This window comes from Callorhinus ursinus, unplaced genomic scaffold (genome assembly GCF_003265705.2).
Source record: "Callorhinus ursinus isolate GAN/ISIS: 27379988/994484 unplaced genomic scaffold, GSC_fseal_2.0 scaffold6, whole genome shotgun sequence".
Taxonomy (NCBI): domain Eukaryota; kingdom Metazoa; phylum Chordata; class Mammalia; order Carnivora; family Otariidae; genus Callorhinus; species Callorhinus ursinus.
Window position 1 is genome coordinate 70,584,366 of NW_027397068.1, and position 27,756 is coordinate 70,612,121.

Genomic DNA, 27,756 nt, shown 5'->3' on the forward strand with positions numbered 1-27,756 from the left:
TTGTGGAAACTCATTTAATTAGACACATTGAGGTACTAGTGCTGGTAGGAGTTTGTCTACAAAGATTTTCCATCGTCTGTTATTATACATTCTTTTTTGAGGTACAAAACTTGGTTTTAGCTGTTATTAACAGAAGTATTTCCCTTGGGATCTTTCTCCACCAAAAAGTTATCCATATAATTATTTTGAAAGGATCTTCCTAATTTGGGGAAGACCTTAATACACACACACGCTCACATCAATGTTAAAGTAAAGCACACAGACTGTGGGCCTCCTGTGTGGACACTGAACGCCATCCATCCTGTGGGTTCAGTCACCAATGCACATGTTGCTGATGACAAATCAGGGGAGTCCCTTTGCTTCTGTGGCATCTCCAAAGCTACCCTTGCTATGACAGTTTTAGACTTTCCCCACCATGCTCATTTCATTTGGATTTCAACGTTTCCTCCCACTCAAGAGAAGATTCGGAGTTCTTGGGAATTGCTGGAAATACTGATTGCAGTTTCATTCGAAAGTCTTTCATCTGAAAGAAGAAAAAAAATCAGTTATCAAAATTAAAAGAAGGGGAGGGCGCCTGGGTGGCTCAGTTGGTTAAGCGACTGCCTTCGGCTCAGGTCATGATCCTGGAGTCTCGGGATCGAGTCCCACATTGGGCTCCCTGCTCAGCAGGGAGTCTGCTTCTCCCTCTGACCCTCTTCCCTCTCGTGCTCTCATTCTCTCTCTCAAATAAATAAAATCTTGAAAAAAAAATTAAAAGAAGGGGAAAAGAGCCAAAGCAATTAGAGAGAGACCCTGTTGCTGCCCGAATGATACTTCATTGCTTGTGGGTACAATAAAAGGTAGAGACTGCTCTCGCTACCTTAAAAGGAAATGAGACACCTCTTTTCTTCTTCCAAGTATTAATCTATGGGCTTTCAATTAACATAAAACACCATTCTGAATCTGGAAGGCAACATAATTTAAATTGCCAACCCTCCATGATATTTATTTCCTACCAGAAGAATGCTATGTATTGTTGGCTTTCATATGTTTATAGATACAGCTGAGAATGGGAGTTCTGGGGTTTCTTTTTTTGGGGGGGGGTTCTGTTTATCTTAAATATACCAAGAATTTTGGAGCCAAAAGGAAGAAGGGGAGAGAAGAAACTCAGTAGGAGGTTAATAAAGAATGAACCAGTGGATGGCAGATAAACTAGAATGTTCTCATATGCCAGACAGCGTTGAAGAATCTGTGTAGAGGTTTTACCGGCAGAGGTGGATTTGGAACCCAAGAGCTGGAGCAGGGGGCTGAAGATCTTCAATATGCAGTGTCAGCCCAGAGCACCTGGCTCCAGGTACAGAGCGCACTGCCCGAAGGGAGGGCAACACTCATTTATGGGAGTTGGATAATCTTTACATTAGATAGTCCCAGCCACACAGTTTGATTCATTATTTTAATCTATCTGGTCCTGCTGTGAAGGTATCACTTCAGCACTACAGCGCCACGTTATGATATTCTCATCAGCCACATCCTAACTGCATTTCTCAAGGATACGGATCCCCTCGATCAGATCTGTGAAGCACCTTGGACTCACTGACAACACCAAGTCATTTCCTGGAGTGGTCATTTTGAGAGCTGGCTAATGTTTTTTTATTTCACTTTGTTTTGAAGCCGATTCCTTACTTTGTTTCTAAATTCAGCAAGTGGGTCGTGTTCAGGACTTGTCAGTTCCTAGGCATTCGCTCCAGCTATTAGCAGCACGGACTCTGGGATCAGACAGACCTCTCTGATCAAATCCTAACTCCACTACTTGGGAAAACTGCTTCCTCTCTCTAAGCAGTAGATTCCACGTGTGTAGAATGGCGATCATTACCTGCTTACAGGGTGGTGAGGATGAAAGCACAGTACCTACCACATGGGGGCGCTCAATATATATTAGCTATTGTCATTATAGCATCATTGGCGTTGTGTTCCAAAAACAAAGTTCACATGGATATATATAATATGGTGGGTTTGTTAAAAGCATTACTTTATAGTTCAATATCATTTTGGTCTAAGTATTCTGACATTGGGAGATCCATAAGGTTACCCATTCTATGTAGTTTGTAGGAGGTCCATGCCAACCATCTCAACATTTGGGTCCCAGACACCAGTACTCAAGACACACACGTCCGTGGCGCATATGCCTCTCCCTAGCCCTGTCTCCCATGTAACTCTCTAGCTTGTACTGTGGTGAATCCTTCATGAGAGGTTGTCGACTAGAGGCAGTACTGGGGAGGGATTGGAACTGTAGTTCCAAACAGCAGTTCTCAAATCGTGTCATGCCATTTTGGTTGTCATAATCACAGGGAACTGCTATTTGCGGGGGTTGGGGGGGGAGAGATTCTAAATATCTAACATATTGCTTTGGGGACACCTGGGTGGCTCAGTCGGTTAAGCGTCTGCCTTTGGCTCTGGTCATGATCCCGGCGTCCTGGGATCGAGCCCCGCATCGGGCTCCCTGCTCAGCAGAGAGCCTGCTCCTCCCTCTCCCTCGTGCTCTCTCTCAAATAGATAAAATCTTAAAAAAAAAAAAAAAAGAATTGCGTTGTCTAAAATACCCACATGGCCCCGCTGAGGAATCTTTTGCATAGACTTTCTCAGTTCAAAGACATCTCTGGCCGGGGTCTGCAATGTGCTGCCTAGTTCTTTCCCTTCACCTTTACTGGTTGAACGTCTGTCACAACTAAGCCTAATGACAGTTTTCAAACGGGGAGTCAGAGAGTGAGGTCATGAAAAGGATCATTTACCATTTCACCTTCTCAGGGATGTGGAACATGGGCAGTTGCTGAGAAGGGAGAAGCTGGGGAACGCAGATGAGGTCTGGGGAGGAGTAAAAGAGTCACTGCTCTGCTCTACTTCAGCATGGGGACCTGTGTTCCCGTTTCCTCCTCTTGGACTGGTTTTTTTTTTCCTTGTCTTTAATTTCCCAAGTATTGTATCATTTACTTGCTCCCAGAGTCATAAATGAGTTACTGAACCACCGGAAGGAATCGTATCTGAAAAAGAGCCAATTAAAAATAGGCTTCAAAGAGAAGTAAAGGAAGGGAGGCAAGTGGATAAAGAACACCATTTAGGCCTCTTAATTTTACAGCTGTGGAAATGGAAACCCAGAGTCCACATTTAGGTTATAAACAGGGCCTCATGTTGCCTTAAGGGTTTCCACAGCAGGTTTTTAAGTTTGTCCTATTTTTGTTATATGGATAGGAAATTAAAACTTTTTTTCTTTTTACCTCTGTCAATTTCTGATATGCAGTTCAGAGGTGTTGGTCTTATCAGTGATACTCTATCACAGGCCAACAGAAACTTCTGCTTAAAAATGTGCTTGAAAAGATTTAGGGGTTGAGTTAATTTAAGCAAATTTAATTATAACACCAATGTACTGGATTCCACAATAACAATGACAGCTATTGCCATAAGCCATGCCCTACCTTGTATCCCAAAAGTTTGGTGAGGATGGGGCATGCTGGGAACTAGTCTCTATCCAGTAACTCAGTTTTACTCTGCAGCATTTTGCAAACTCTTGGATCTCTTCTCTCCTCTTCCCTCTTTCCTCTGACCAGGGAGAATCTGACTGTGGCTATGGGTCACAGGGCTACCCTTCTAAACAGGGCCACTGTGTGTACAGCACAACTCCAGGCGCTGCCCTCCACAAAGGCAGGAATGGCACCCCCTGGGCAATGAGCCTACTGCTCAAGAACCTCATCCTTAAGTCCCAATGTTTGTGTCCAACAGTGATGGGTTGTCATATGATCAGAAAGTACTGCTTTCTAAAGGCAGTTCTCAAATACAATGTCATGACAATTGGGAAACCTATTATAAGTACTTCGTCACCAGTACGGACATTCTGAAGACTGGGTAGGAGCAACTTTTTAGGTATAAGAACAGATTCAAGATTATGCCTCTAATAATCTTACTCTCATTCACATTGCAACAGCTTTTTGAAGGGCCATTATAGCTAGTATGCCAGGAGTGAAACATGGGATACCGCTGCACATTTATCACGCTCGTCTTGGCAGGAAAAACACATGAAGACTTTTTGGTCTAATATATGGTGTGCTGAAAAACTCCTTAAAAGCTCAGGACATGTACCCAATTAATTTGAGAAAATCCTTACAGCATCTATTCTTAAAAAAATAAGCAGTTATTGGAATTAAAAGCTCAAGTTGTAAAATGTCTTTGCCATTGACTAGCTCATTTAACTTCAATTACCTCTTGCAGGACTTCAGTGCTGGAGGTAGAATGATGAAAGCTTTACAGGACCAACTGGTAAGAAAGCCTTTGGATATGTCAATAATTATGGTGCCAAGAGTAATTTTGACGAACCTGGAAATTCATCTTCTCCATAAAATAGAGTAAGACTATAACTGTTACTTGAACAGGAATAAAAATGTCTGCCATTTGAGATTACCTAGGTGCCAGGCACCGTACCAAGCATCAGGCTATTATTTAGTGTTTATAATTCTATGTGGCAGAAATAAGAACCACCACTTTACATACGAGAAACCAGAGGTCAGAGAGGTTAACCCAGCCATGGTGATGTGCTTTCTAAGTACAACTGACTGAATGATGTCCCGGGCTTTCTCCATAGCCACTCTGGTTCTGTGACCTGGAAAGACTTGGTACCTCTATAACCTCTATTCACATACCAGCTTACACAAAAAAGGACTTCAAAAGCATATTTACTCTTACAGGGGCTACCATTTTATTTAGAATGGTATGGCAGATTATTATCAATGTTCACTGATAACCAGAAATCACGTACTTCTCGATATAGGGAGGTTATACTTCTCCACCCTCTTGAAGTTAGGTAACCACATGACTAGTCCTGGCAAAAGAAATGTGCATCACTTGCAGGGTGAAGCATGTAATTGCAGCTGTTTCCAGGCCACTCTTACCTTTCCATGGAAATAATGGAAACCTGTGTTACTACAGAGGTGCCTCAAGATCCAAACAATCTGAGGTATGAAGCCACCTTGTGTAGGACAGATCCCCTAGAGACTCAAGTAAACCCACAGTGGATTTTACAAGAGAAATAAACCGTTGTTATTTTAAGCCACACATCTGGAGACTGTTTTTTCAATATAGTATAACCCAGCCTATCCTGACTGACATAACGAAGAGAATTACAAAACAGACCTAGGGCATGCTCTGATCCCCTTCAAAATTACACTGAACTTGGCTGAAACATGGCTGAATAAAAACTCAAGGGCTGGACAAAGGGGAAGAGAAACTCTGTGCAGTTAAGCTTAAACAGCTCTTAGAACCAGCTGGAACCACCAAACCACCATTCTTCCCACTTTCAGAGAGCTCAGTACATCAATTAGTCCCATTATATGATACTACTTCCCGGGTAATCAGAACATTTCTAGATGTTTCCAATAAAATAGTATGGGAGTTCTGATCACTATGGTAAAGGGTCATTTTTTGGGGTGGATTGCTGTCCTAGGTCTATCAACTAAGCAGGACTGGCTTTATTTTATTTTTTAAAATTTATTTGTCAGAGAGAGAGAGAGAGAACAAGCAGGGGGAGCAGCAGGCAGAGGGAGAAGCAGACTCCCTGTGGAGCAGAGAGCCCGATGTGGGACTTGATCCCAGGACCCTGGGATCATGACCTGAGGCAAAGGCAGACCCTTAACCGACTGAGCCCCCCAGGCGCCCCAGGACTGACTTTAGAGAGGAGATGCTGATACCTTTCAATTTTGTTTAGCCCTGCAGATATCCACATGGATCCTGAGATATGTTTGAACACACCGTTATTATTTAATATTCAATTGCATTAGGAAAGCTAACATGAATTTAAAAATCTTTCTCAGGGTGCCTGGGTGGTGCAGCTGGTGAAGCATCTGACTCTTGGCTTCAGCTCAGGTCGTGATCTCAAGGTCGTGAGATGGAGCCCTGTGTCAGGCTCTGTGCTCAGCAGAGTCTGCTTGAGATTCTCTCTCCCTATACCTCTGCCCCTCCTGCTTGTGCTTGCTCTCTAAAATAAACAGATCTTAAAAAAAAAAGTCTTTCTTATTTTTCTAAGTTATTAGTGCATCATTTAGGTAAAGGTCTGACAAGCATCTTCACTTTCTCCTAAACCCACACTATATCACATGCATAAAGTCTAGAATCTATAGTAAAGTCAATTGATTTAGGAATAAAAAGTGAATGTGTAACTTTCTGAGAAATAAAATCCTTGAAGTACTCATTAAAATAACCAATTTTTATGACAATGATTAACAACAGGACAAAATTCAAAAACAAAAGCTTTCTGTTAATGTGAAGTAAACTGAGCAACAGGGATGATCCTGGAGCATCTTAGGGCCAGGGCCCACTCTGCTGATAAGACCGGGCCTAACAAGAACAGTCTGTAACAGCTTCCTCATTTAATGTGCTAACAGGTCAGGACCTCAGAGCCAGTTCTAAAATAATTTTAGTCAGCCTTTGTTTTTATCAACTCCAAAATTTAAGTATGTTTCCTTTCCCTGCTGAATAAATGACAGTAACACTTGCCATCTCTGTCAGGCCTCTTTCTAAAAGCTTTACATTTTACTGCATTAAACACTTTATAAGTGCTACCAACCAGATCACTCCTATTTTCATATTTTAACCTAATGATCCTGCTTCACTGGCATCCATACATGAGCATGTGTGTGCATGCGCCCCTCCCCCCAACAAACAGGACCTACTCAAAGCCTCCATTTTATAATGCCTTTTTTTAAGGCCCAGCTGATAGTCACTGGGGAATGAAGACAGCCGATGGCTCCATTACAGAAAGTACTTCTGTATGTACATTTATTTTTACATTGTAGAGGAAGTTACAACGCCTTAAAAACGGTATATAAATGAACACAGCAAGTATAAGCCATCCAGAATGAAAGAGCATGTACTTAACGAAAATTATCACTTCTGTAACACAAACACCTATATCCTAATCCCTTTTGGACCAAAGAGCAACTGCAACCAACACACACAGAGCAAGTACTGGTACATTAGTGGTACAAAAACACCTTCTTTGATGCAATCATTGAATCATTGTGGGGAAAAAAAAATCATCCTGACATCTGGATACTAAATGAAAAAGCTGGGGGGCTAAATAAACAGGTAACTCACTCTACCTCCTTTCCTGTTTCCAACTCCTAGAAATTCAAACTTCTAAAAAAAAATTGGACATACAAAACCCTCTCACTACTATCCCGTCAGTAACTTCAAGAAGGTAGTTTCAAGCAACTTTAAAGCTTGAGCTATTCTGGATTTCCCAAAGTGTTTCTGCACTCTTCTTCAGACAAGCCTGTTCTTCAGAGGTCAGCTTTACCTTTACAAGGTCTGCAATACCACTCTCTCCCAAAATACATGGAACACTGAGGAATACTTCTTCATGTATCCCATAGAGACCCTTAATTATGGTGGAAACCGATGCACTCTTCTAAGATTCTTCAAAATACTTTCTGTTAAATCAGCTACAGAAAGGCCAATGGCCCAAGAAGTATAACCTTTCATTTTAATAATCTCATAGGCAGGAGCAATCACGTCTCTGTGGACGTTCTTCCACCGCTCGGGATCTTGATCAGCTCCCGTATCTGAGTTCAGATTCTTCAGAGGGACACCAGCGACGTGCACTCCACTCCACACAGGAACACTCGAGTCTCCATGCTCCCCAAGGGCCCACCCATGACAGCTTTCAGAGTGGATACCAAGCTTCTGCCCAATCAAGAAACGGAAACGGGCAGTGTCCAGGTTACCACTTCCGATAACACGGTTTTGGGGAAATTCACTCAACTTCCAGGTCACATAAGTTAATATATCCACTGGATTGGAAACAACAATCATTTTGCAGCGAGGGCTATACTGGGTGATGCTGGAAATCATTAATTTAAAGATGTCCACATTTCGCTGGACTAAATTCCTGGCGTGCCCCTGCTGTGATGACCACGAGGCTGGAGTTTGCAGTGACAAGGTAATCTCTGCTGGACACAATAGTCGGCATTTTCAAGAAAGGGCTGCCATGCTGAAGATCCATGGTCTCACCCTTCAGTTTGTCTTCATTAACATCCACAAGGGCAAGTTCATCGGTCAAGCCCCTTAACAGGATGCGATAGCACAGGCCACGCCAACTGATCCACATTATATCCTATAATGGAGACCTTGCTGTGATGAACGGCCTCCTCGGAAGTGAAATTCTTGATAAGCTCACCCCTGACGGTTGCCATCTCGGACACGGGGGTGACCGCCCAGGCGCCCGTGAGCGGGAGGCCCGCCGGCCGGCAGACACACGACGAAGTCACCCTCCCAGCGCCCACTCTCCGGCCGGCCCGCAGGACTCCCACAGCCCAACTCATGGCCACTTACTCCGGAGGCGGAGGAAGAGAACCGGGGGAAGCGACAGACAAGCTCTGAGGCGCGAGGGAAGGCTGCGAGCAACCGTTACACGCCCCCTCCACCTGCTACTGCGGCTGCGCAAGCCCGGGGCTGTGGGGAGGCCCCTCAGTCCACTACTGCGGCTGCGCAAGGCTGTACGGTCGGAGGGCCCCCGCAGCCCCTACTGCGGCTGCGCATGGCGGCAAGCCTGCGGGGCATCTCAAGGGCCTCCAGGAAAGTACTTGCCTCGGACTAGGGTGGGAAAAGGGCTTCTCCAGCAAACGAATTCTGAAGTGAAAATTTTATAAACACAAATTCTCTTCAGTCTTTAACGTATATAATGGCTCAACACAGATCCCTGGGATTACTGATTTTCTATTTTTGCTACAGATGCCAAGTAAAAATAATCCCAATAAGTACAGATAAAAATAGGGTTAAGTTTTCTGAACTGCATCCCTGTAGGGAAGAATAAGGTGTGTGTTCTGTCTCCAAATGGCCGCCTTCACCATTTCCCTGCATCTGTAAGAGAAGTCGGGCTCCTGTTTCATGTTGTATCCAATTTGAGAACTTTTATTTGGAAAGGTCCCACTGCCTTCCTACCAGTCACGACCATGACCCACAACTGTGGGGAAGTCACAGCAGCTGACAACAGGGGAAGTGGCCGACTGTGCGCTGGCCAGTCCAACAGTGAAAACTCACGGCGAGACGCTGTTACTTCTTGCTCATGCCGAAGGAAAGCTTGTGATTCAGAGTCCTGATTAAAAACGACTTCTCAAGTCGGAAGGTGGGGAGGTAGCCTTCTATTAAAATGAAGATAGATCTTAAATGTCCTTAAAATGGCAAATTTTGACCAACGCACAAATCAGATAACTGATTAAAACAGTAAAAACAAATACTAGCCAGTACACAACAGGGCCGTCAGTATATCTTGCCTTACTCTGCATTTCTCTGGTCAGTCTTACGAACTTCCTTGGAAGTTACTAAGAAGATAGCAGCTTTACATCTGATGAAATATAAATAAAATATAGACCCTAATAAACCCAGTAAACTACAGAAGTCCAAATAAAAATAATGGCACTTCCTCCCCACTTATAAATAGAATTCTGACCATGTAATCATTCCTCAAAGTTCTCCTCTCCTTCTAAGCGAGCAATATGCTCTTCCTTAATAGGGCTCTTAGGATTCACGGCCCCCTCCCAGTCAGAAAACAAACAAGCAAAAGGATTTCAGTTTCAGAACACCAAATCTTGACAAAATGAATATTTCATATTTTGGACTTGGAAAGCTATTCTTTCTGCCACTGAAATGCCATCCAGAATGACAGGAATAATAAGCAAAGGAGTTGGTGAGGGGTGGAAAAGTGTGGCTATTAGTGGAGTTCTGGCAATCCTGTTTCAGTGTGACTCAGCACTCTAGCAGGGACCAGACACCCCGTTTAGAGAGTATGGGGTCACAAGCTCCATGACACACACAATGGTGAGAGCACCACATACATGAGTCCTCTCCACAATGGTGGTCAGATTTATGGTAACCATTTGTCAAGCTGAAAACTGGAATTTTTAAAATGATCATCTTTATTTAATGATGGCTAACATCTTAGAGGGATCCTTTTAAAAGACCAACTTTTGATAGTTTCTTTTATCCCAGTCATAATCGTAATGTTTTAACCTGATGCCTGTTCCCACCTTCTTCCCATAATGATTCCTTTGACCATTCAAGTCATTTTCTAAGGTAAGTGTTCTTGAGGATGAAATTCAAGCACATAAAGACTCTTAGCTAGATGACTTCTTTCTAAAGTAGTTTTCTTTCTAGAGTTTGAACCTCTTCAGAAATAAAATCTCTGACAGCTGCCTCTTCAGTTTTTCTCCTTAGCCACAACTAAATCAATCTTGAGAAAATAACACTCTCCAAAATAAAAATACCTCAAACAAAGCAGCTTTTTATTTACAGTAAGTCTTGAGATAAGAAGGGAAGAACTAAGAAAGACAAAGAGAGGTACATGACCTCCAGAGCAGATTTAGGTCTACTCAAAGATGTGCAAAGCTAAATACAGCCAGACAGCTCCCTAATGACCCGTCTTCGGTGGCTCTTTATTCCTTTTGAATGGAAAACCTAACTCAAATTATCTACTCAAAATACAGCATAATATTACAGCTGATGGCAGGATTTGGCTTGATTATATCACTTAGGAGGGAGGAAGCAGGAAATGAAGATGACCAGCAATGGTTGCAATTAAGTCATTCTATTCTTTCGGCCTAGACTCTCACCCCCAGCCCCCCTGCCCTTTTCCTATCTAGGAGTCTGGTTCAAGTATTCCTCTGTCTTCCACAATCCCCCAAGCAGAAGTGCCTTTTAAAAATCCTACGCCACCAGTGTCTTTTGTACCTCTCTCCATTGTAGGATTTATCACACATTATTAAATGTAATTACTTGGGAATTTGTCACTCCAAAGAGATCACCTTGTATTTAGAGCCCATCACTACCCTCTAGGACAGAGCTCGGTGAGTGAATTCAGTAAATATCCACAGTAGAAGAGAACAAGTATAGAACCCAGTGAAGTAAGGCTAGAGGGCAGAAAGGAGAGAGAAATGGGAAGGCACAGCTGGAGAATCCACCTGGTGCCAAAGTTCTAAGTTAAGGGGTAGGTAAAATGTGTAGTGCCTGTTTGGGGTTTCTTAGCAAGGCTGATGTATAAATTTCAGATAAAGATATGGATAAGCTAAAAGATTTAACTGTTTTCAAAGCCAAAGCCAATACCTACCAAGTCAGAACATACAAAAAGAAAGAAATTCTACAGTGCTAGAAACACAGTAAAACAAATATGCAATGGCAGAGAGAATATTTTCATTCTTAAAAAAAAAATGTTTTGTTCTTTGGAAAGCTTTTAAAAAATAACCACTGTACAAAACTCTTGATATGAAAAAAAAAAAAGGCGAGCGAGAGAGAAGCTGCAATGAAAGCAGTATTAATTAATATTATAAGCTATAAACTTACCAGCAAGCAGAGCATTATATAAACATAATTATTTTAAAAGTCTTCTTTGAGTGATTTAAAAATCATAAAATGCAAATTGTAGTTTTAAAACGAATTAGTGGGCTATGCTTCTATTGCTCTTGTACTAAAATCTTTATAACTTTGTAATCCTTGTGCAGGGGTCTTTACAAATACCAGCACCTTAAAGCATTTTCCTTTGTCAGTGATACCAGGAATGCTGGGGAGGGACAAAAGTAGGGCCACAAAGCTAGGTTTCCTGATAAAAGCAGACTGTCAAGTCAAAACACTGCAATCAACTGCCATTGATGGTATTCAAATATCGTAACAGGAATTGGCATGTTCATCTAACAAAGTACCCAAATCTCACTTCTTCTGTTCTTTAAAGGCATCCTCTACATATAATTTTTGATGTACTTAAAAGAGCCACATGTATTAGTCATTCAAAAGGAAATATTTTAATGAAGCACAAAACATGAAAAACAAAGAAACTAAAACTCACTGGTAGGTGTTTAAATATCCCAAATCGTAGCTTAAAACAGACAAAGCCAAATTTTATGGATTTAGGCTCTAACTGCATAGGTGCAGTTTTATTAATTCACTCCAACTATTCTCTGCAGTTGGATTAATAGAAATAATACCGTGGTCCTTGATAACAGTTCTAGTCATATGAAGAATATGTTTGTACACGGAAGTTACCTTCAATTTAGGTAAAGACTTAAATTTACCTAAAGATAGAAACTTACATTACCTTTACAGTCTCAAAACTGCCAGAACGGATTAACTCCCTGTTGTAACGGTTAGAAATTAGTTTGCCTCAAGACCCCATCTAGGAAAGAACAGAGCCAGCAGCAGGAACAGTAGGAAGAGGAAGGAGTGTTCAGTGGGGACATCAGCAAGGACAAGGCTCACAGGCTAGAAGAACATGGCCTTTCAGCAAGGCTGGAACTCTTGAGTGCAACAGACAACCAGCCAGACTCTCAAGCGCAGCGCTGCGGACATTTGCACCAGATCCCTCCCTGTGCGGCCTGTCTTGTGCAGCGCAGGCCGCTGAGCTGCATCCCCGGCCTCTATCCACTAGATGCCAGCAGCACCCCCACCGTTGTGACAACCAAAAATGTCTGTGGATGTTGCCAAATATCTTTCTTCTGTGGGGAGGGGAAGTCAAAATGCCCCCATTAAGAACCAGTGGGTTAAAGAATAAGTAGGGGCCAGATCACAGAGGGACCAAACCATTTCAAGGAACTTGGACTGTATTCTCAAGGGAAGAGTGAGCCATTGAAATGCAGAAACTGTGATCAGATTTCATCCAACAGGTGTTTACTGGACACATCCTCTGTGCTAGGCACTCTTACAGGTGCTAAGGATATGACAATGAACAAGACAAATGAGGTCTCTGTTCTCTTAAAATTTACATTCTTTTTGTGAGGACACATAAAACAAGAAAATGGTCAATATAACTTCATTTTGCAATTGTGCTGTGTAAAGAAGAAAAGAGGATACTGTCAGAGAGGAACTGGGTGGTGGGAGTAAAGAGGCTACTTTGTTTTAGACCAGATGGTCTGGGGAAGCTTCTCTGAGGAGATGAAATAAAACTGGGCTGAAACTCTAAATGCCAACAGAGAGCCACCACGCGAAGACCTGGGAAAGGAGTCCCCTAGAAAAGCTGGAGGACGGTCCCTCAGTGGGGAGGCCGGTGTGCCGCATGGCGGGGTGGGAGAGTGTGGGGCAAGAGGAGGTCAGTGGGGAGGTGGGGCTATATCTCGCGAGTCTTTTTTTAAAAGATTTTAAAAATTTTTATTTATTTAACAGAGAGAGAAAGAGAGAGAGAGAGAGAGAGAGGGAGAAAGAACAGCAGGGGGAGCGGCAGGCAGAGGGAGAAGCAGGCTCCCCGCTGAGCAGGGAGCCCGATGCGGGGCTCGATCCCAGGCAAGTGGGTCTATGGGCAAGGAGCTCAGAGGTCAACTAGAGATGCAGGCCCGGCAGCCTTCTGAGTGTGGATGAAGCCACCGGAGCAGATGGACCCTATGAAGGAGAAAATTTAAGGGCAAAGCAAGGAATCTAGCATAAAACATATAAAATAAGGCAGCAGCATTTCAGAAGTAAATGGAATAGTGGGAAGGAAAAAATAAGAGCCAAACTAGGATTGAGAAAAATTACAAAAAGAATAAAGAACTATAAAAGGCCAGAATCCATTAACACAAGAAGCAAACAATAACTGATATATCTAAGTCATCAAAACCTAGTGAAATTACATTCGGCACAGTCTACATTGTGGAAAGATACACAGCATACACAGCACATTAAAAAAAAAGATTTCTTCTTAAAATTGTTAGAAATTATTCAGTTAGGAAAATTCAATTTGAGTGACCACTTCATTATTGGGTATACTGGTAAATGAATAATAATATATATAAATATATCAACATACACATATAAAAATGTTTTACAGATTCTTAGATATTTCTAAGTGACCAACCAATAACAGGTACCTTACACAGCAAAGCGTAGGGGGGAAGCGTAGGTTACCAGGTCTTCACTCCACAGTGCTTTATTTAGAGAGATCTGTTCATGTGAGTCCAATTTTCTATGCTCGGTATTAGAAATAAGGACAAAGAAAAAGAAAACCCAAATGAAATCAAGGATACTTCTCCTCGAGTGGAATAAGGCTGGGAACATTCCTGAGGTGATTAAGCCTGATTTGTGTCAGGCTTTGGAACAAGGCTTTCATGGCAGAGCTTATCTTCTCTAGCAATTGTTGCACATTCCCACTTTATAAAATGCTTGCAGCCCTATTTTACTTATAAAAGGAAACTGGTGGGTTTTTAGAAGAGGTATTTTGGCAATATGCCAAAAAAAAAATTGGCTTTTTTTTCCCCTGCCCCCTTGGCTTAGGCCAACCTTAGCCCCCCCCAACACAGAAAACAAAAGACGACATTGGTCATACCTCCCATTTTAACATGAGCAAGTCCCTGTGATTTGGTCTCTGTCACCAAACTGCCCTTCAACATTACATCGAGTGCCTCTTACCACCAGATGCCAAGCCCATTAGAGCTGCAGTGAATGGGAAATAAGGGTTATAGAGATGTTCTTGTCACCTCAGACCTAAATTTAAGTGATGCACAGTGCCACTTCCAATTAATTTAAAAATGATTCCAGGAATATATTCCTCAATGCTTACACTGTTTGAAGGCCCTCAGCTTGACAGAACTATCTGTGCAAGATCATGATGACTCTGTGTTCTGGGTGTTCTAGTAAGTACTATCAGCAAGTGGAAGTGAAGCCGGGTCTGCTGACGTTATGGTAATCAGAGTAAGGAACTGAAGTTTGCTTCCTGGGGACAGAAGCTGGTAGAGACGTTTGGAAGCTCTCAAATTAGATGAGGCAAGGACGCAGAAGGGACACATTTCAGTCACTTTTCAGACTTCCCCTGCAGATCTCTCAGAAGTGGTTACCATTAAACAATTTGCCAGAAGGATTTGTTTTTAACCTTTGACTGAAACCAAAGAAAAGTACAAAGCATACAGTCTATTTCTTAGATATCTCAGACGTTAAAAACTTCTAAGCCTTTTCATAGTTTTATTTACATATGTGGTTCTAGCATTCACCTACAAATGTTGCTTCACTTGAGACAAATAACTTAAAAACTGTGTAGGAATAAACATATTTAATACAAGATCTACCAGATGTTGAAATTAGCAAAAAGTCAAAAGAGATTTTACTGTAATTAGCAAAAGTCCTCAAAGCTGGTCATAAGGTCATTAAGAAATGAGCATAAACCCGGGGAGCCTGGGTGGCTCAGTCGTTAAGCATCTGCCTTCAGCTCAGGTCATGATCCCAGGGTTCTGGGACTGAGCCCCGCATCGGGCTCCCTGCTCAGCGGGGAGCCTGCTTCTCCCTCTCCCACTCCCCCTGCTTGTGTTCCCTCTCTTGCTGTCTCTCTCTGTCAAATAAATAAAATCTTTAAAAAAAAAAAGAAATGAGCGTAAACATTAACATAAAAAGTATACTTAGCAGCAGCTACCAAAAAGAGCTGGAGAAAATACATTTTATTAGAATGAATCTAATATTGTCCTAAAGGAAAGCTGTATTACTTCTCTTAAAGAATCTTTCTTAGAGTGGCGCCTGGGTGGCTCAGTCGTTAAACGTCTGCCTTCGGCTCAGGTCATGATCCCATGGTCCTGGGATCAAGCCCCACATCGGGCTCCCTGCTCTGCGGGAAGCCTGCTTCTCCCTCTCCCACTCCCCCTACTTGTGTTCCCTCTCTCGCTGTCTCTGTCAAAAAATAAATAAAATCTTAAAAAAAAAAAATCTTTCTTAGTATAGGAAAGACAGATGCCAATTTTTGGAGAAATATTTAAGATGTGTTTTATTTACATGTTTTATTTTTTGTTCTTAAAGAAACGGAAGCCTGGACTCTTGAGCAAGAAGCAACCTCTATCAGTAGATCAGGAGGCGACTGAGGCTGGAGAGATGTGTGACTTCTATCACAGATTATCTGCATAAAAGCCCTGAGAGATGCAGTAAAGGAAGGAGGAGATTATTTTCCATCTATCAGATTGGCAAACATTTCAAAGTAAAAGAAGCCACTAATGGCGAGGGTGCTAGGAAACCTGTATGCACTGTCAATAACTTCTAAACGTATAAATTCTGTGCTTAGCAATGGATATCAAAAACAGTTTTATATACCCCTGGATTCAACAATAACATCATTTGTCTTTAGGACAAATTTCCTGACCAAGAAAAGTACAAAAAGATGCATGCCTACAGAGGTTCACTATGGTGTTTCATAGTGAAAAATTATAATCTAAATGCTCTTGGCAGGAGACTGATTAAGTAAATTATAACATAATGGAGCACCGTGTAGCCATTAAAAGTGATGGAGATTTATATAGTCTACTGTGCAAAGACGTTCTTGTGGCTATTCAGTGAAAAAAGGTTCCAGAATAGAACAGTAAAACATTTACCTACAATTATATGAATAGGCTTATAGAAAGTCTAAAGGGATGTTTTTATTGTAGTAAGTGATTATGACTCAGTGAGATTTCTGGTGATCTTTGTTTCCTTTTTTGTACTTTTCTATACTCTTTTTTTGTTGTTGTTGTTTTTACAATGAGTACCTAATTTTAACAAAAGAAACACAAAGCCATCTTTGTTTTAAAAAAGACAGGTCCTAAACATGTTTTTCTTTAAAAATAAGCAATATATGTAAATAAAAACAAGTATCTCTAATTACATGGTAAAAAACAAACTAAACTAAAAATTCCCTTTATTTACAAGTTAATTTTTAAATTTAAGTCTCTGGACAATTTAAAGTATTTCACAATAACTAAACATGTTTTCATTCATGGCTTTATCACTATTGAGATTTTAGCTCCTCTGAGGGCAACAATTGTAAATTATCTGTGAATTCTAACTATACCAGGTATCATGAATATATTAAATACAAGGCACAGTAAATGTTAGCCATGGTGATTCTGACTGGTACTCTGAGACAGCCTCACCTCCAACAAATGTTGAACGAGATGAGTCCACAGGCATAATAGGCCCTAAAGCTCCCAGTCATATCAATCAGGAATTATTTATACATCCAATATTTTTCCTTCTAAGGGGAGGAAAAAAAGCCAAAATAGTCTAACCATAAATATGCTCAATCTTTTTAGAAATCCCTTCAAGTATCAATACTTAATATAAATAAGAAAAGATACAAAAGTTAAGTCTTTGTGTTTGAGTAACATGTAAATAACTGTAAGTGGCACGGGGTTTTTTTTTTAGATTTTTTTATTTATTTGAGAGAGAGAGAGATCATGCAAACGTGCACAATGAGGGGGGAGGGAGGGGCAGAGGGAGAGGGAGAAGCAGACACAGGGCTCAACCCCAGGAAATTGGGATCATGACCTGAGCTAAAGGCAGATGCTTAACCGACTGAGCCACCCAGGTGCCCTGGTTTTTTCTTTTGATAACTGGGGAATTACTAGTTGGTATCTCTAGAGATCCTTATTTACTCACTGACAAGCATTTATTTCAACTACTCTAAACTTAAAATACTTGCCCCTAATTAAAAGAATCTATTCATACTGCCACGGTGTGAACCTGGCCTGAACAGGGCAGTCTCCCAGGATCATCTGGGATCCTTTGGGATCATTAGCTGCATGAGGGGACCACAGACCCATAGTAAATGCTCATTCTTTTCACAATTAAGTTACTGTTATAATATTATTGCTGCCTCAATCATAATCAGATGATAAAATACCGTAATTCAAAGAAATTGATGAATCCATACTGAGCAATCAGGCCTTGCTTGCTGGCCCACAACGATGGCAGGCCGGAACTGGTGAGGTGATCCCAGGCTGAACCTGGACTGGTTCGTACACGAAGGGAGGGAGGCTCCCACCTTAAATCCTGGGCGCACCTACTGGCTTCAGTCCGCTGACAAGTTAGCCTCCACTAGCTCTCCTTTTTTTGGAATCTCTAATTAAATGATAACACTATTGTGTAAAATATAAATTTATATCTGATGTATTATACATGTTATATGTGAAATAAATTCCATAATAACTGTGAATAAACAAAGTGTAAATCCAAAACATTTCTAAGAAACTGAAGAGCTTAGCTTCAAGCACTGCAGCATGCCCTCGTTTAGGCCAGCAGATGTAGCTGTGAATTAAAATAGGGAATGTGAACTGCTCTCCTTCAGCCAGTAGATGGCACCCTTCTTTTTTTTGAACTGGGTTTATAATGATACTTTAATATGATTCAAGGTGGCTACCAACAATTATTTGACACTGGGATTGATTTTGATTTACCTGAATTTACCTAGAATAATCATATCAATTATTTATTGAGTGCAGAGACCTGGACCATTTCTGTCCAGCATTTTCTAAGATTGTTTTCTTTAGTCATGGAAAGATATCATTTCCCAGGACTCAGGACAATCTCACAATTATCCTCAAAACTCTCTAAAGGAAAACTGAAATGCAATACTGCTCTCCACAAGACTCAGAGTGGGTCATATAATAAGAATTTGCTTAGAGAGTCTTAAAACTGAAGGCGTCCATGATAACAGTCTACTGGGGAGCCCTGTCTAGGCACAGTGCCTGGCTCAGGGTAAGCCCACAAATGTCTTTTGAATGAACAAATTAATAAACACTACTGCTTTTAAAAGGTGTGCCCTTGAAAAACTATCAGTGGTTCATTTTTCTGTGAGACTTCTCAGATATGGATATCAAACTGCTATTCCTAATGACCTACAGGAAGGGGGACAGCACATTTGTATTCTCACGTTTTCGTTAAAGACATGAAGATATAAAAAGATTCCAAGTGTCCTTATATTCAGCAGTGCCAATCAGAAAATAATTTTTCTTGCCCAACTATTTTATTTAGGCCATAAAACAAAGAAGTTCACATTCTAGAAACTAGAATAGCACCGGATAGTCCATAAAGCCCAACTTCTTGAGCTTCTTAATCTAAATATCTTCACTTTGTTGGTCTATGAAAATTTGGATCGATTCATTATGACTCTTCTCATTCAAAGGCTATTTATATTTTAAAATATCTTAAAACTTTATTACTCAGTTTATGACCTACATTACTAAGTTCTGGAAACATCACCTAACAATTCCATGAAGTCAATATAAAGTGCTAACAGACCATGATTTTTACAGAAACTAAAAGCTTAATAACCTTATTATTAAGTATTTCATGCCCTCAAGTATATTTCACATGTAGTCAAAGAAGTTTTGTGAACTTCTAGGCAGCTGTGCTTCATTTTTAGCATAAATTAATAAAAATAAAATCTAGCACTATTTTTTTTAAAGGTAGTATTACTGTTAAAGCAATACATATTTAAGAATATACAGAAAAGTAAAAAAAAAATTCACTCCCACACCCATAATTCATCCACACATTTATAACGGACATATTTCCCCCAGTTTTTTCCACCTGTTTTCAAATAACTGCTCTCATATTATATATACAAATGAATCCTGCTTTACCATTATACCCTAAGCATTTGTCTACTGGAGATGAAGGCTAAAAGAAGGCCTTCTCTTTTCTAAGGAAAGAATGGCCCGGTCCTATACCTGAATGGTATTAATCACAATGATGGGAGATGAGGCCCACATTGAAGATACCCAGGAAAACCTGTCAAGTTACCAAGAATGTGTGGATCACATCACGATCAAAACTGAATTTACTACCTCCTTCCCCCTCATTCTGGCTCCTTCCAACTACTCATTTATTTCCAAACTTAGCTAGGGGAGGTAACATTGGAAAAAAAAAAAAATCTAGGTTCTAAAGACTATCAGACTTGGATCCAAATCTTGACTCTGTCAATGACAAGCTGTGTGATCTCGGACAAGTGACTTAACCTCTCTGAGTCCCAATTTCCTCATTCATAAAATGGGGGATATTACTAACTGCTTCATAGTTATTGTGAAGATTAAAAAATCTGCTATGCCTAAAATGTCTGGAACAATGCCTGCAATGGAAGGAGAGATTTTATACTGGTCAAAAGCAAAACTGAGGTTAACAACAAAAATCATCCAAAATCTTCAGTCATGGGTTTTCTAACTTTTCCAAGTAAACACAACTTTACTGTTATAAACAATTACTAGCCAGGAAAGTTACTTTAAAAATAAAGGTTAGTCAGACTAGAAGAAAAGCAACATCTATCTGTCTATCAGTATACTTTGAGTGAAAAGTACAATAATGCCTATGTTCAGTTATGATTAAACCAAATATAAAAAACTCAGTAATGCCTATAAGATTACTTATCACTCCCCCTCCCTTACAATGTCCCCCTCTCTACAGAATCACTCCCATCAGCATACTCACATGCTGTTAATTCTCCCAACTTAAAAACAAAAACACAAACAAAAAAACACCTCTTGATCTCAGTCCCCCTTCCAGCTATGACCCCCATCTCTTTCTTTCCCTGTAAAGCAGAACTCAAGATGTGCCTATACATACAATCTGTCTCCTCCATTCCTTTGGATCCACTCCACCCAGGCTTTACCGACCAAGGACTGCCACACTGCTAACTTGGCAAACTCCTGAGTCTCATCGTACATGATTTAACCCCACTATACACCTTCTTCACCTGGTGTCCAAGTCACCATTCTCCCGGTTCTCCGGGATTTTCTCCTTTGGTAGGGAAATCTCCCTCGCTAATTTCCTCCGTATTTCCCAACCTCTAAACCTTGGGAGTGCCCCGAGCTCCTTCCTTGGACCTCTTTTCTCTTTATGTTCAATGCCTTGGTGAGCTCATCTGGTCTCCTGGCTTTGAACACTACCCATATACTGAAGAGTCTCAAATGTACATCTTGACCTTGTACCTCTCCTCTGAATTCCAAACTTCTATGTCTAACAGCTTGCTTGACTCACCACTTAGCTATCTAACAGATATTTCAAACTCACAGGTCCCAGACTGAGCTCCTGACATTATCCCTGAATACCTGCTCCTCTCACACTGGTTCCCATCCATCTTCCAGCTGCTCAGGCCAAGAGCCTTGGGGATCCTTGACTTCATTTATTCTCTCACCTCTCACATCCGATGTATAACAAGTCCTTGTTGGCTCTACCTTCAAAATATATCCAGAACCTCTTTACCTCAACCCCCTTGCTGCCACCTATTCCAAACCACCGTCAATTCTCACCCGTCACACATGTGCAGCCTTGTCCACAGAACTTCCTACGAGTAGTTTAAAAAGAGCCAACCATTCCTAATATACAGCTTTTCAGCTTGGGGTATAAATTACACACACACATACAAACATACACATACACACACACACATACACACACACTTCTTGAAAATCAGGCATATTTAATATTTAGACCACAGAAAGTGGAACAAACATTCCAGATACAAATTACAGGACTGTAGTTACTTACACTGTGAACTCCTAAAGCTTTCCAGACTGCGAAGCTGATCACACCAACCCCACACCACGCGTAAAGTGAGCCCCAAGCCAGGGCTCGCAAGGCAAGGCAAGACCCGCTCTCTGGTAAGGTGGCTGTGGCCATCCTTCCCTGCAATGAAGATAGGAAAAAATCATCAGTTCAGAAAAAGTAATTATTTCAGGAGTGTTTGAAACTCATAACTCTCTGAATGTCACCATAATTTTGGGAAGCCAGACCAACCCAAGTCCAAAAAGAAGCTTTGCTACTTAATAACTGCAGAGAGGTCACAACTTCTCTGACTGACAGATATTTGAGTACTCAGGGCCTTGCCAGGAGCTGTGCTAGGTACTGGAGAGAAAAAGGCAAATAGAGTAACTTCTTTCTGACTAAAGATTCTAGTCACTGGGGGGTGGGGGGGGGGGGGGGGGGGGGAGGACACAGACACATAAAAGTTAATTATGATCTAAATGGAATGTGCAACAATAGAACTATACACACAGGGCACCACAGTCCCAGAGGAGGATACCTAATCTGTTGTTGCACTTAGAGGAAGCTTTAAGGAAGGGTTCTTCAAAGAGGTGAGCTAATCTAAGTCACTGCAAAGACTTTTAAATATATATGCAAAATGCAGGGCATGTAGTAGAAACCCAGCTTACAGCAGCTATTCATGAGAAACTAGAAAATAAATGATGACTCTCCTCTTGGGTTTCAAGGAATCATATTAAGGTAAAAATCTATACCATAATTAACTGAACAACTTTCAGACTATCAGCATGCAAACTTGACTAGAGAAGAAGAGGAATGCAATGCATGCTTCAAAAGGGAATAACCACCCCATCACTGAAAGCACCGATTACTGATTATTTTCTTCCAAAACTTTTCTTTGCTGTTTTTGCCTATTAATTCTCCCAGAAAAGCCCTAAAACATTCTGTCAAGATTTCTCTGAGTCCCATTCATTGGCATTTTCATTAGAATGTCATCAAACTGATTAGCTAATGTGATAAGATAGCAGATTTATAATGTTTGGTCTTTCCTCTGGAAATAAATTTCCATTTACTCAAGCCTTTCCCTTTTTAGAATAATTTTCTTTATATTGCTCAACCCATTGAATAAAGGTTTGTAGCATGTGTGCTGTGATTACGAATGGTATTGGTGACACACAGAAACACTTGGTTTACCTGTATTTTCATGTCTTGCACCGTGCCCTGACCCAGAAGATAGTATTTGCTGACTTAACACTTGTTAGTAATATACCTGAGACCCAACCAGATTTTCAAGAGGTGTTTCTTTAGTTATTTTCTATGATCAAAACAACATGCTCTTACCCCTTTTCTCACATTGCTATAATTTCTGAGTGGTTGTCTAGATATCACAGATCTCATATAAATTCACTAACTTCTAACTGGCCTGAATTTTCATCCAGAAGCAGTACCATTAACCAAATATTATTAAACCAGGGTCAATTTAAGTGCCTAAATTTTATTTTAGAAACTTAAGTTAAAAAATTCCTTATTTCCTTGGGAAGGACAAAAATTATATATGTACTACATATGTACATGTGTTTTTAAAAGCCACCTTAGCTTACATCTTCCTCTGTTTACTCCATGAAGGACAAAGAAAAATGAATGTTCGTTCAGTACTTACTACTGCCTTTCCATTCCCAGTTTTCTAGCCTGATACTTAGCTAAGACAATGCAGTTAAGACTTTGAAGAAATGATGACCATCCTCCTGAAATAATAGCAGTGTAGGCAGTCCCCAACTAAAAGCTCATTGTCCTGAGCCACAACCTGAATCTGTATTATAGTTAATGTCTAGATTCCAGGCTAGTGGACAGAAGTCTATTTAAATAAAAAATTGTTAAAAATAGTGTAATTTCTTCTCCAAAAATAATCAAAGATGGAAAGAGTGCCATGGTGGGCAAACTGTTTAATTTATGCCTCAGTTTAATGGGGACAACATAATAACAGCATCTCATGCAGTTGTGATGAAGGTTCAATGAACCCTAACCCTTAAAGCAGCAGCTAGCACATGGTAAGCATTCAAATGCTAGATATTATTATCACTATTAATGTCAGAGAAAACCGCCAGGCAGTGACTCTGAAGTACACTGCCTAAGTGGTATTCTTAAACCAGTGCTTGCTAAGTATAAATGCATTAACTGCTCCAGAACCTCTGAGCCTCTCAAACAGAATCTGGATCAATGGTAATGCTCTAATTCAGATGTTTTGCCAGAGGGGAGGCAGAACTTTACACAACATATTTAACCATCCAGAACAGTGGTTCTCAAACTTTCTGGTCTCAGGATCCGTTTATACTTGGATCCCAAATATTTCTGATTATGTGGACTATATTTATTAATAATTAATATTTTAGAAATTAAAACTAAGAAATTCTTAAATTTTAACTATTAATTCATTTACAAATAAACCCAGTATAGATCAATATAAACCTATTTTTATGAAAACTACCTTCCAAAACAAAAGAATTTAGTGCAAGGAGGCAATGTTTTACATTTTGATTAATCTCTTAAATGTTTGGCTTAACAAAGGACAGATGAATTTTCATAAATGCTTCTGTATTCAATCTGTTGCAGTGTTTTTTGATTGTAAGGCTGGATTTTATGCAGATTCTTCAGCGATCTGTGGTTGGAAAAGGGACAAGTATTTTAATAGCCTTCCTTCTTTGATGCTCCACCAAAACTTCCCAAATAGCTGCATGCACTCTGGGATCTGAAGTCACACCGATGAGTTTTTTGTACTTTGTTACATTAAAATCCATTAGTCTATTTTGTATTTCGAATGGACCTTTTATCCATGCATTATGATCATTCAGAAAATATTGATTCACCAAGTTATGCAGATCCTTCCAATGTTGACACCATTTATTAAATATTTAAAATTTCACATCATTAATATTACCACCAACCTCATCAGAAAAGCCTTTACGTATTGAGCACCTATTAAGCTGACAATGGTAGATATAAGTTTCCTAAGATCTAATTTTCACTTGCAAGCTCCAGTTTTATCATTGGCAACAAATACTGACAAATGCTTGCTTAAAGAGACGACACAGGCTCATTTTGTTCATTTTGAAGAAAATGTCTGCCAAATACCCACTTATAGTCTGTCAGTTCCTCTTTCAAATAAAATATGATATTACATGGGAAGAAAAGCAGCTAGTTCAGCATGCAACTTAATCACACCATTGCTTTTCCTGGAGAAAAACGTCTTTCTCTGATATAAATCAGAAGGGCTTTGTGCGTACTTCCCATTTCTTCACAGGGAATAGTAAAGAGGTATAATCAAGGGTTAAGATTTAATAAAATCAATAATTCTACTGCTATAACAAGGACATTCTTATGCAATGAGGTTTTTTTTTTTTTTTTTTTTTTAAACTACAGACGCACAGTAATGAAGAACACCATGACCGCTAGTACAGTTGGGTACCACTGCCTTGATTACACTAAGGCACCAGCAGTTTTACCCCACGTGCTTCTACACCATTAGTGCAAATGCCTCAATATTATTATGAAAAGAGTTTTGACTTTACAGGCCCCCAAAAGAGTCTCAAGGATCCCTAGGGTTCTACGGACCACAGCTTGACAACCACCGTGTTTGACAGGGCATGTGTGGCAATCAAATCTTAGAATCACAAAATAGAATGCCAAGTTGTAAATGTGGGTATGTGTTGTTTTTTTTTTTCCCGAGAATCCCTAGCTTTCATCAGATTCTCAGAAAGGTCTGTGAGCCAAAGGTTAACCTGGTAATTTAGGCTTAGAAATGAATGCAAATTCTACTATTAAAGCATCACTATCAGTTAGGCTTTACTGATTCCTTCTACAAGATATATTTCTGCACTGAAAATATTCTATAATACAGGGTGAAAATGACCACAAGTTTCATCACAGTGATTTGGGTAGCTCCATTTAAGCCTTGAGTATTCAGATGGGGAACAAAAGCACCTTAAATGTGGTCTTTTTCCTTTACAGTACTTACAATGCTTAAGTACGATATCAGATTATTAAAAATATAAGTGGAAAGGGAACTCGACTGGTTTACGATTTTTCACATAACACTGTTCTTCCAAGCAAACATCAAATTATAATTATGTAGTTAATTGCGTCAATATTTAATATGTCTCCTGCACCAGATGCTAGCTTCCTGAAGGGCAGGCATTCTGTTCATTTTTGTATCTCTTGCACCTAGCTAGCACAATGCCTGACACATAAAAGATCCCAAGTTAACATCTGAAGCAATGAGATGATGGCTAAATAAACCATACGGGATAGAGAGGGCAGAGAGAGGACAATACATGCAAACAAGTAACTCCAAGTCTACAAGTCAATGAGAAGAAACACTCCTCAACAACTGGGGTATGACCACATGAGTGATTACTCAATCTTGCTCATGGAGTTAAGAATTTTCTGCCTTAAGAAGCTTATAGTCATTCAACCCAAACTGATTGAGCACTTATGTGTCAGGCACTTTTCTGGGGAGCGGGGATGAAGCAGCACAAAGCACATGTGATCTCCGGGCTCAAGGAGCTGATCCATGCTCTTCATCAATGATAAGATGCACTTTACTTCAACAATTGAACATTTTTGAAATAGAAATGTCTCTGGTGGGGCGCCTGGATGGCTCAGTCAATAGAACATGAGACTCTTGATCTGGGTGGAGAGCTTAAATAAATAAATAAATAGAAATGCCTCTAGCAATCAGTATTGTGTCAAGAATTTAACTGGCATCATTTTTTTTCCTTAGTGGTGCATAAAATACTGGGGCCTCTTACAACTGATAGGGAATTACCCAGATTTAGACTTAGTCATGCTGTGAATACAAAATGTACTGGATGAGCTTTCAAAGTCTTATTCTGTTTAGGGCGCCTGGGTGGCTCAGTTGGTTAAGCGACTGCCTTCAGCTCAGGTCATGATCCTGGAGTCCCGGGATCGAGTCCCGCATTGGGCTCCCTGCTCGGCGGGGAGTCTGCTTCTCCCTCTGACCCTCTTCCCTCTCACGCTCTCTATCTTCATTCTCTCTCTCTCTCAAATAAATAAATAAAATCTTTAAAAAAAAAAAGTCTTGTTCTGCTAAAATTTAAGAAAAAGAAAGCACATAACTAAATACTTCTTTCTTTCTTTTTTAAAGATTTTATTTATTTATTTGAGAGAGAGTGTGCACAGAGGGAGAGGGAGGAGCAGGCTCTCCACTGGAAAGAGCCCCACATGGGGCTTGATCTCAGGACCCCGAGATCATGACCCGAGCTGAAGGCAGACACTTAACCAACTGAGCCACCCAGGACTCCCTAAATACTTCTTTCTAAATGAAAATAAAGACCACTGATTAATTTGTACATTTCTTGAATCTATGAGATGTATACAGGTTTACTTCTTAAAACAATATGAAAGGCCACCAACATTTTCTTTACTTCTCCTATGCACAACAGCTGCCAATTATCTGTAAACAATAACAATGCTATAAATGGATTTCCGTGTCACAAACCTTATTGAACCATTCAGGGCTCTTCTTTTTAGCCAATGATAATGTTGTAACAAACCCGGCTAGCATTCCTGCTGCAGCCACAGCACCAAGGAAAACTCCACCTGCCAAGAGTTTTGGGGGTAGGGCGTGGAGGGTGAGGAGAGAGATTAAAGAGAGGGAAAAAAACAAAAAACAAAAACAAAACACAACACAACACCTTAAGAAGACGTACGCAGGTTCAGACACTATTTAAATTACATTTTAAGTCACTTTTGTGGAAATTTGAGAACGAAACTAGGCGGCTCTGGCCATAAAGGTAAACGATAGCGGTGCGAAACCTGCGTGACCTCATGACCCCTGGTTCCTGAGATCATTCTGCGGGACCGTTCCCAAGGGCTGAGAATTGGCCCTGGGTCCCTTCCCCTCTTCCCGGGGACGGTCTGAAGTTTCTCCCGGGGAGGAAAACAAGCTAGTGGAAGGTAGGGGAAGGCACAAGAGAAACTATAGAGCGGATGGGGGAAATACAGCACACAGCCCCAGGAAGACTCCATCCCGCACGACCCCTGACCGGCCGACCCCCACCAGCTAAACCCAGGGCAATCCAAGGGAATGTCTCCCCAGGGCGGGGTGTGTGTGGGAATGGCGGGACCAGCGCAGGCCCCGGAAGAGCTCGCCCCGACACCAGCACCTCACCACACCACACCTTTCACCAGGAAAAGCCGATCGTCTGTGGATCCCGGAGTGTCGAGACCAGCGGACGGCGGTCCAGGCCCCGCACCGGTCGTCCCCATGTTTATAAGCCTCCACTCCTGGGTCCGACGCCAACTGGGTTCGGGGGGAAGCGAGAGCGAAGCGGAGGAGAAAGGTTCCGCTACCACCTCTCCCTGTGCGTTCTCAATACTGGTCCCGGGAACGGCTGCTGACCCCAAACCCTCTCTCCTCCCCCCACCGACCCGCAAGGAAAACGTGGTGGCTGCACGTGGGTGTCCCCACCCCAGCCCCGGGGGGTGGTGTCCTCCCAG

At 41.0% G+C, this 27,756-nt stretch overlaps 1 protein-coding gene and 1 pseudogene across 1 annotated transcript; both read right to left on the bottom strand.

Annotated features, from left to right (window-relative positions):
• Positions 1–27,756, bottom strand: TMEM242 (transmembrane protein 242). Its single transcript, XM_025866382.2, has 4 exons — positions 27,438–27,756; positions 26,756–26,856; positions 21,247–21,384; positions 1–523 (listed from the first exon to the last, which is right to left on the bottom strand). The coding sequence occupies exons 1-4, from the start codon at positions 27,523–27,525 to the stop codon at positions 425–427; spliced, it is 426 nt and encodes a 141-aa protein (XP_025722167.1). The 5' UTR covers positions 27,526–27,756; the 3' UTR covers positions 1–424.
• On the bottom strand, positions 706–21,239 carry LOC141373012 (L-lactate dehydrogenase A-like 6A; annotated as a pseudogene).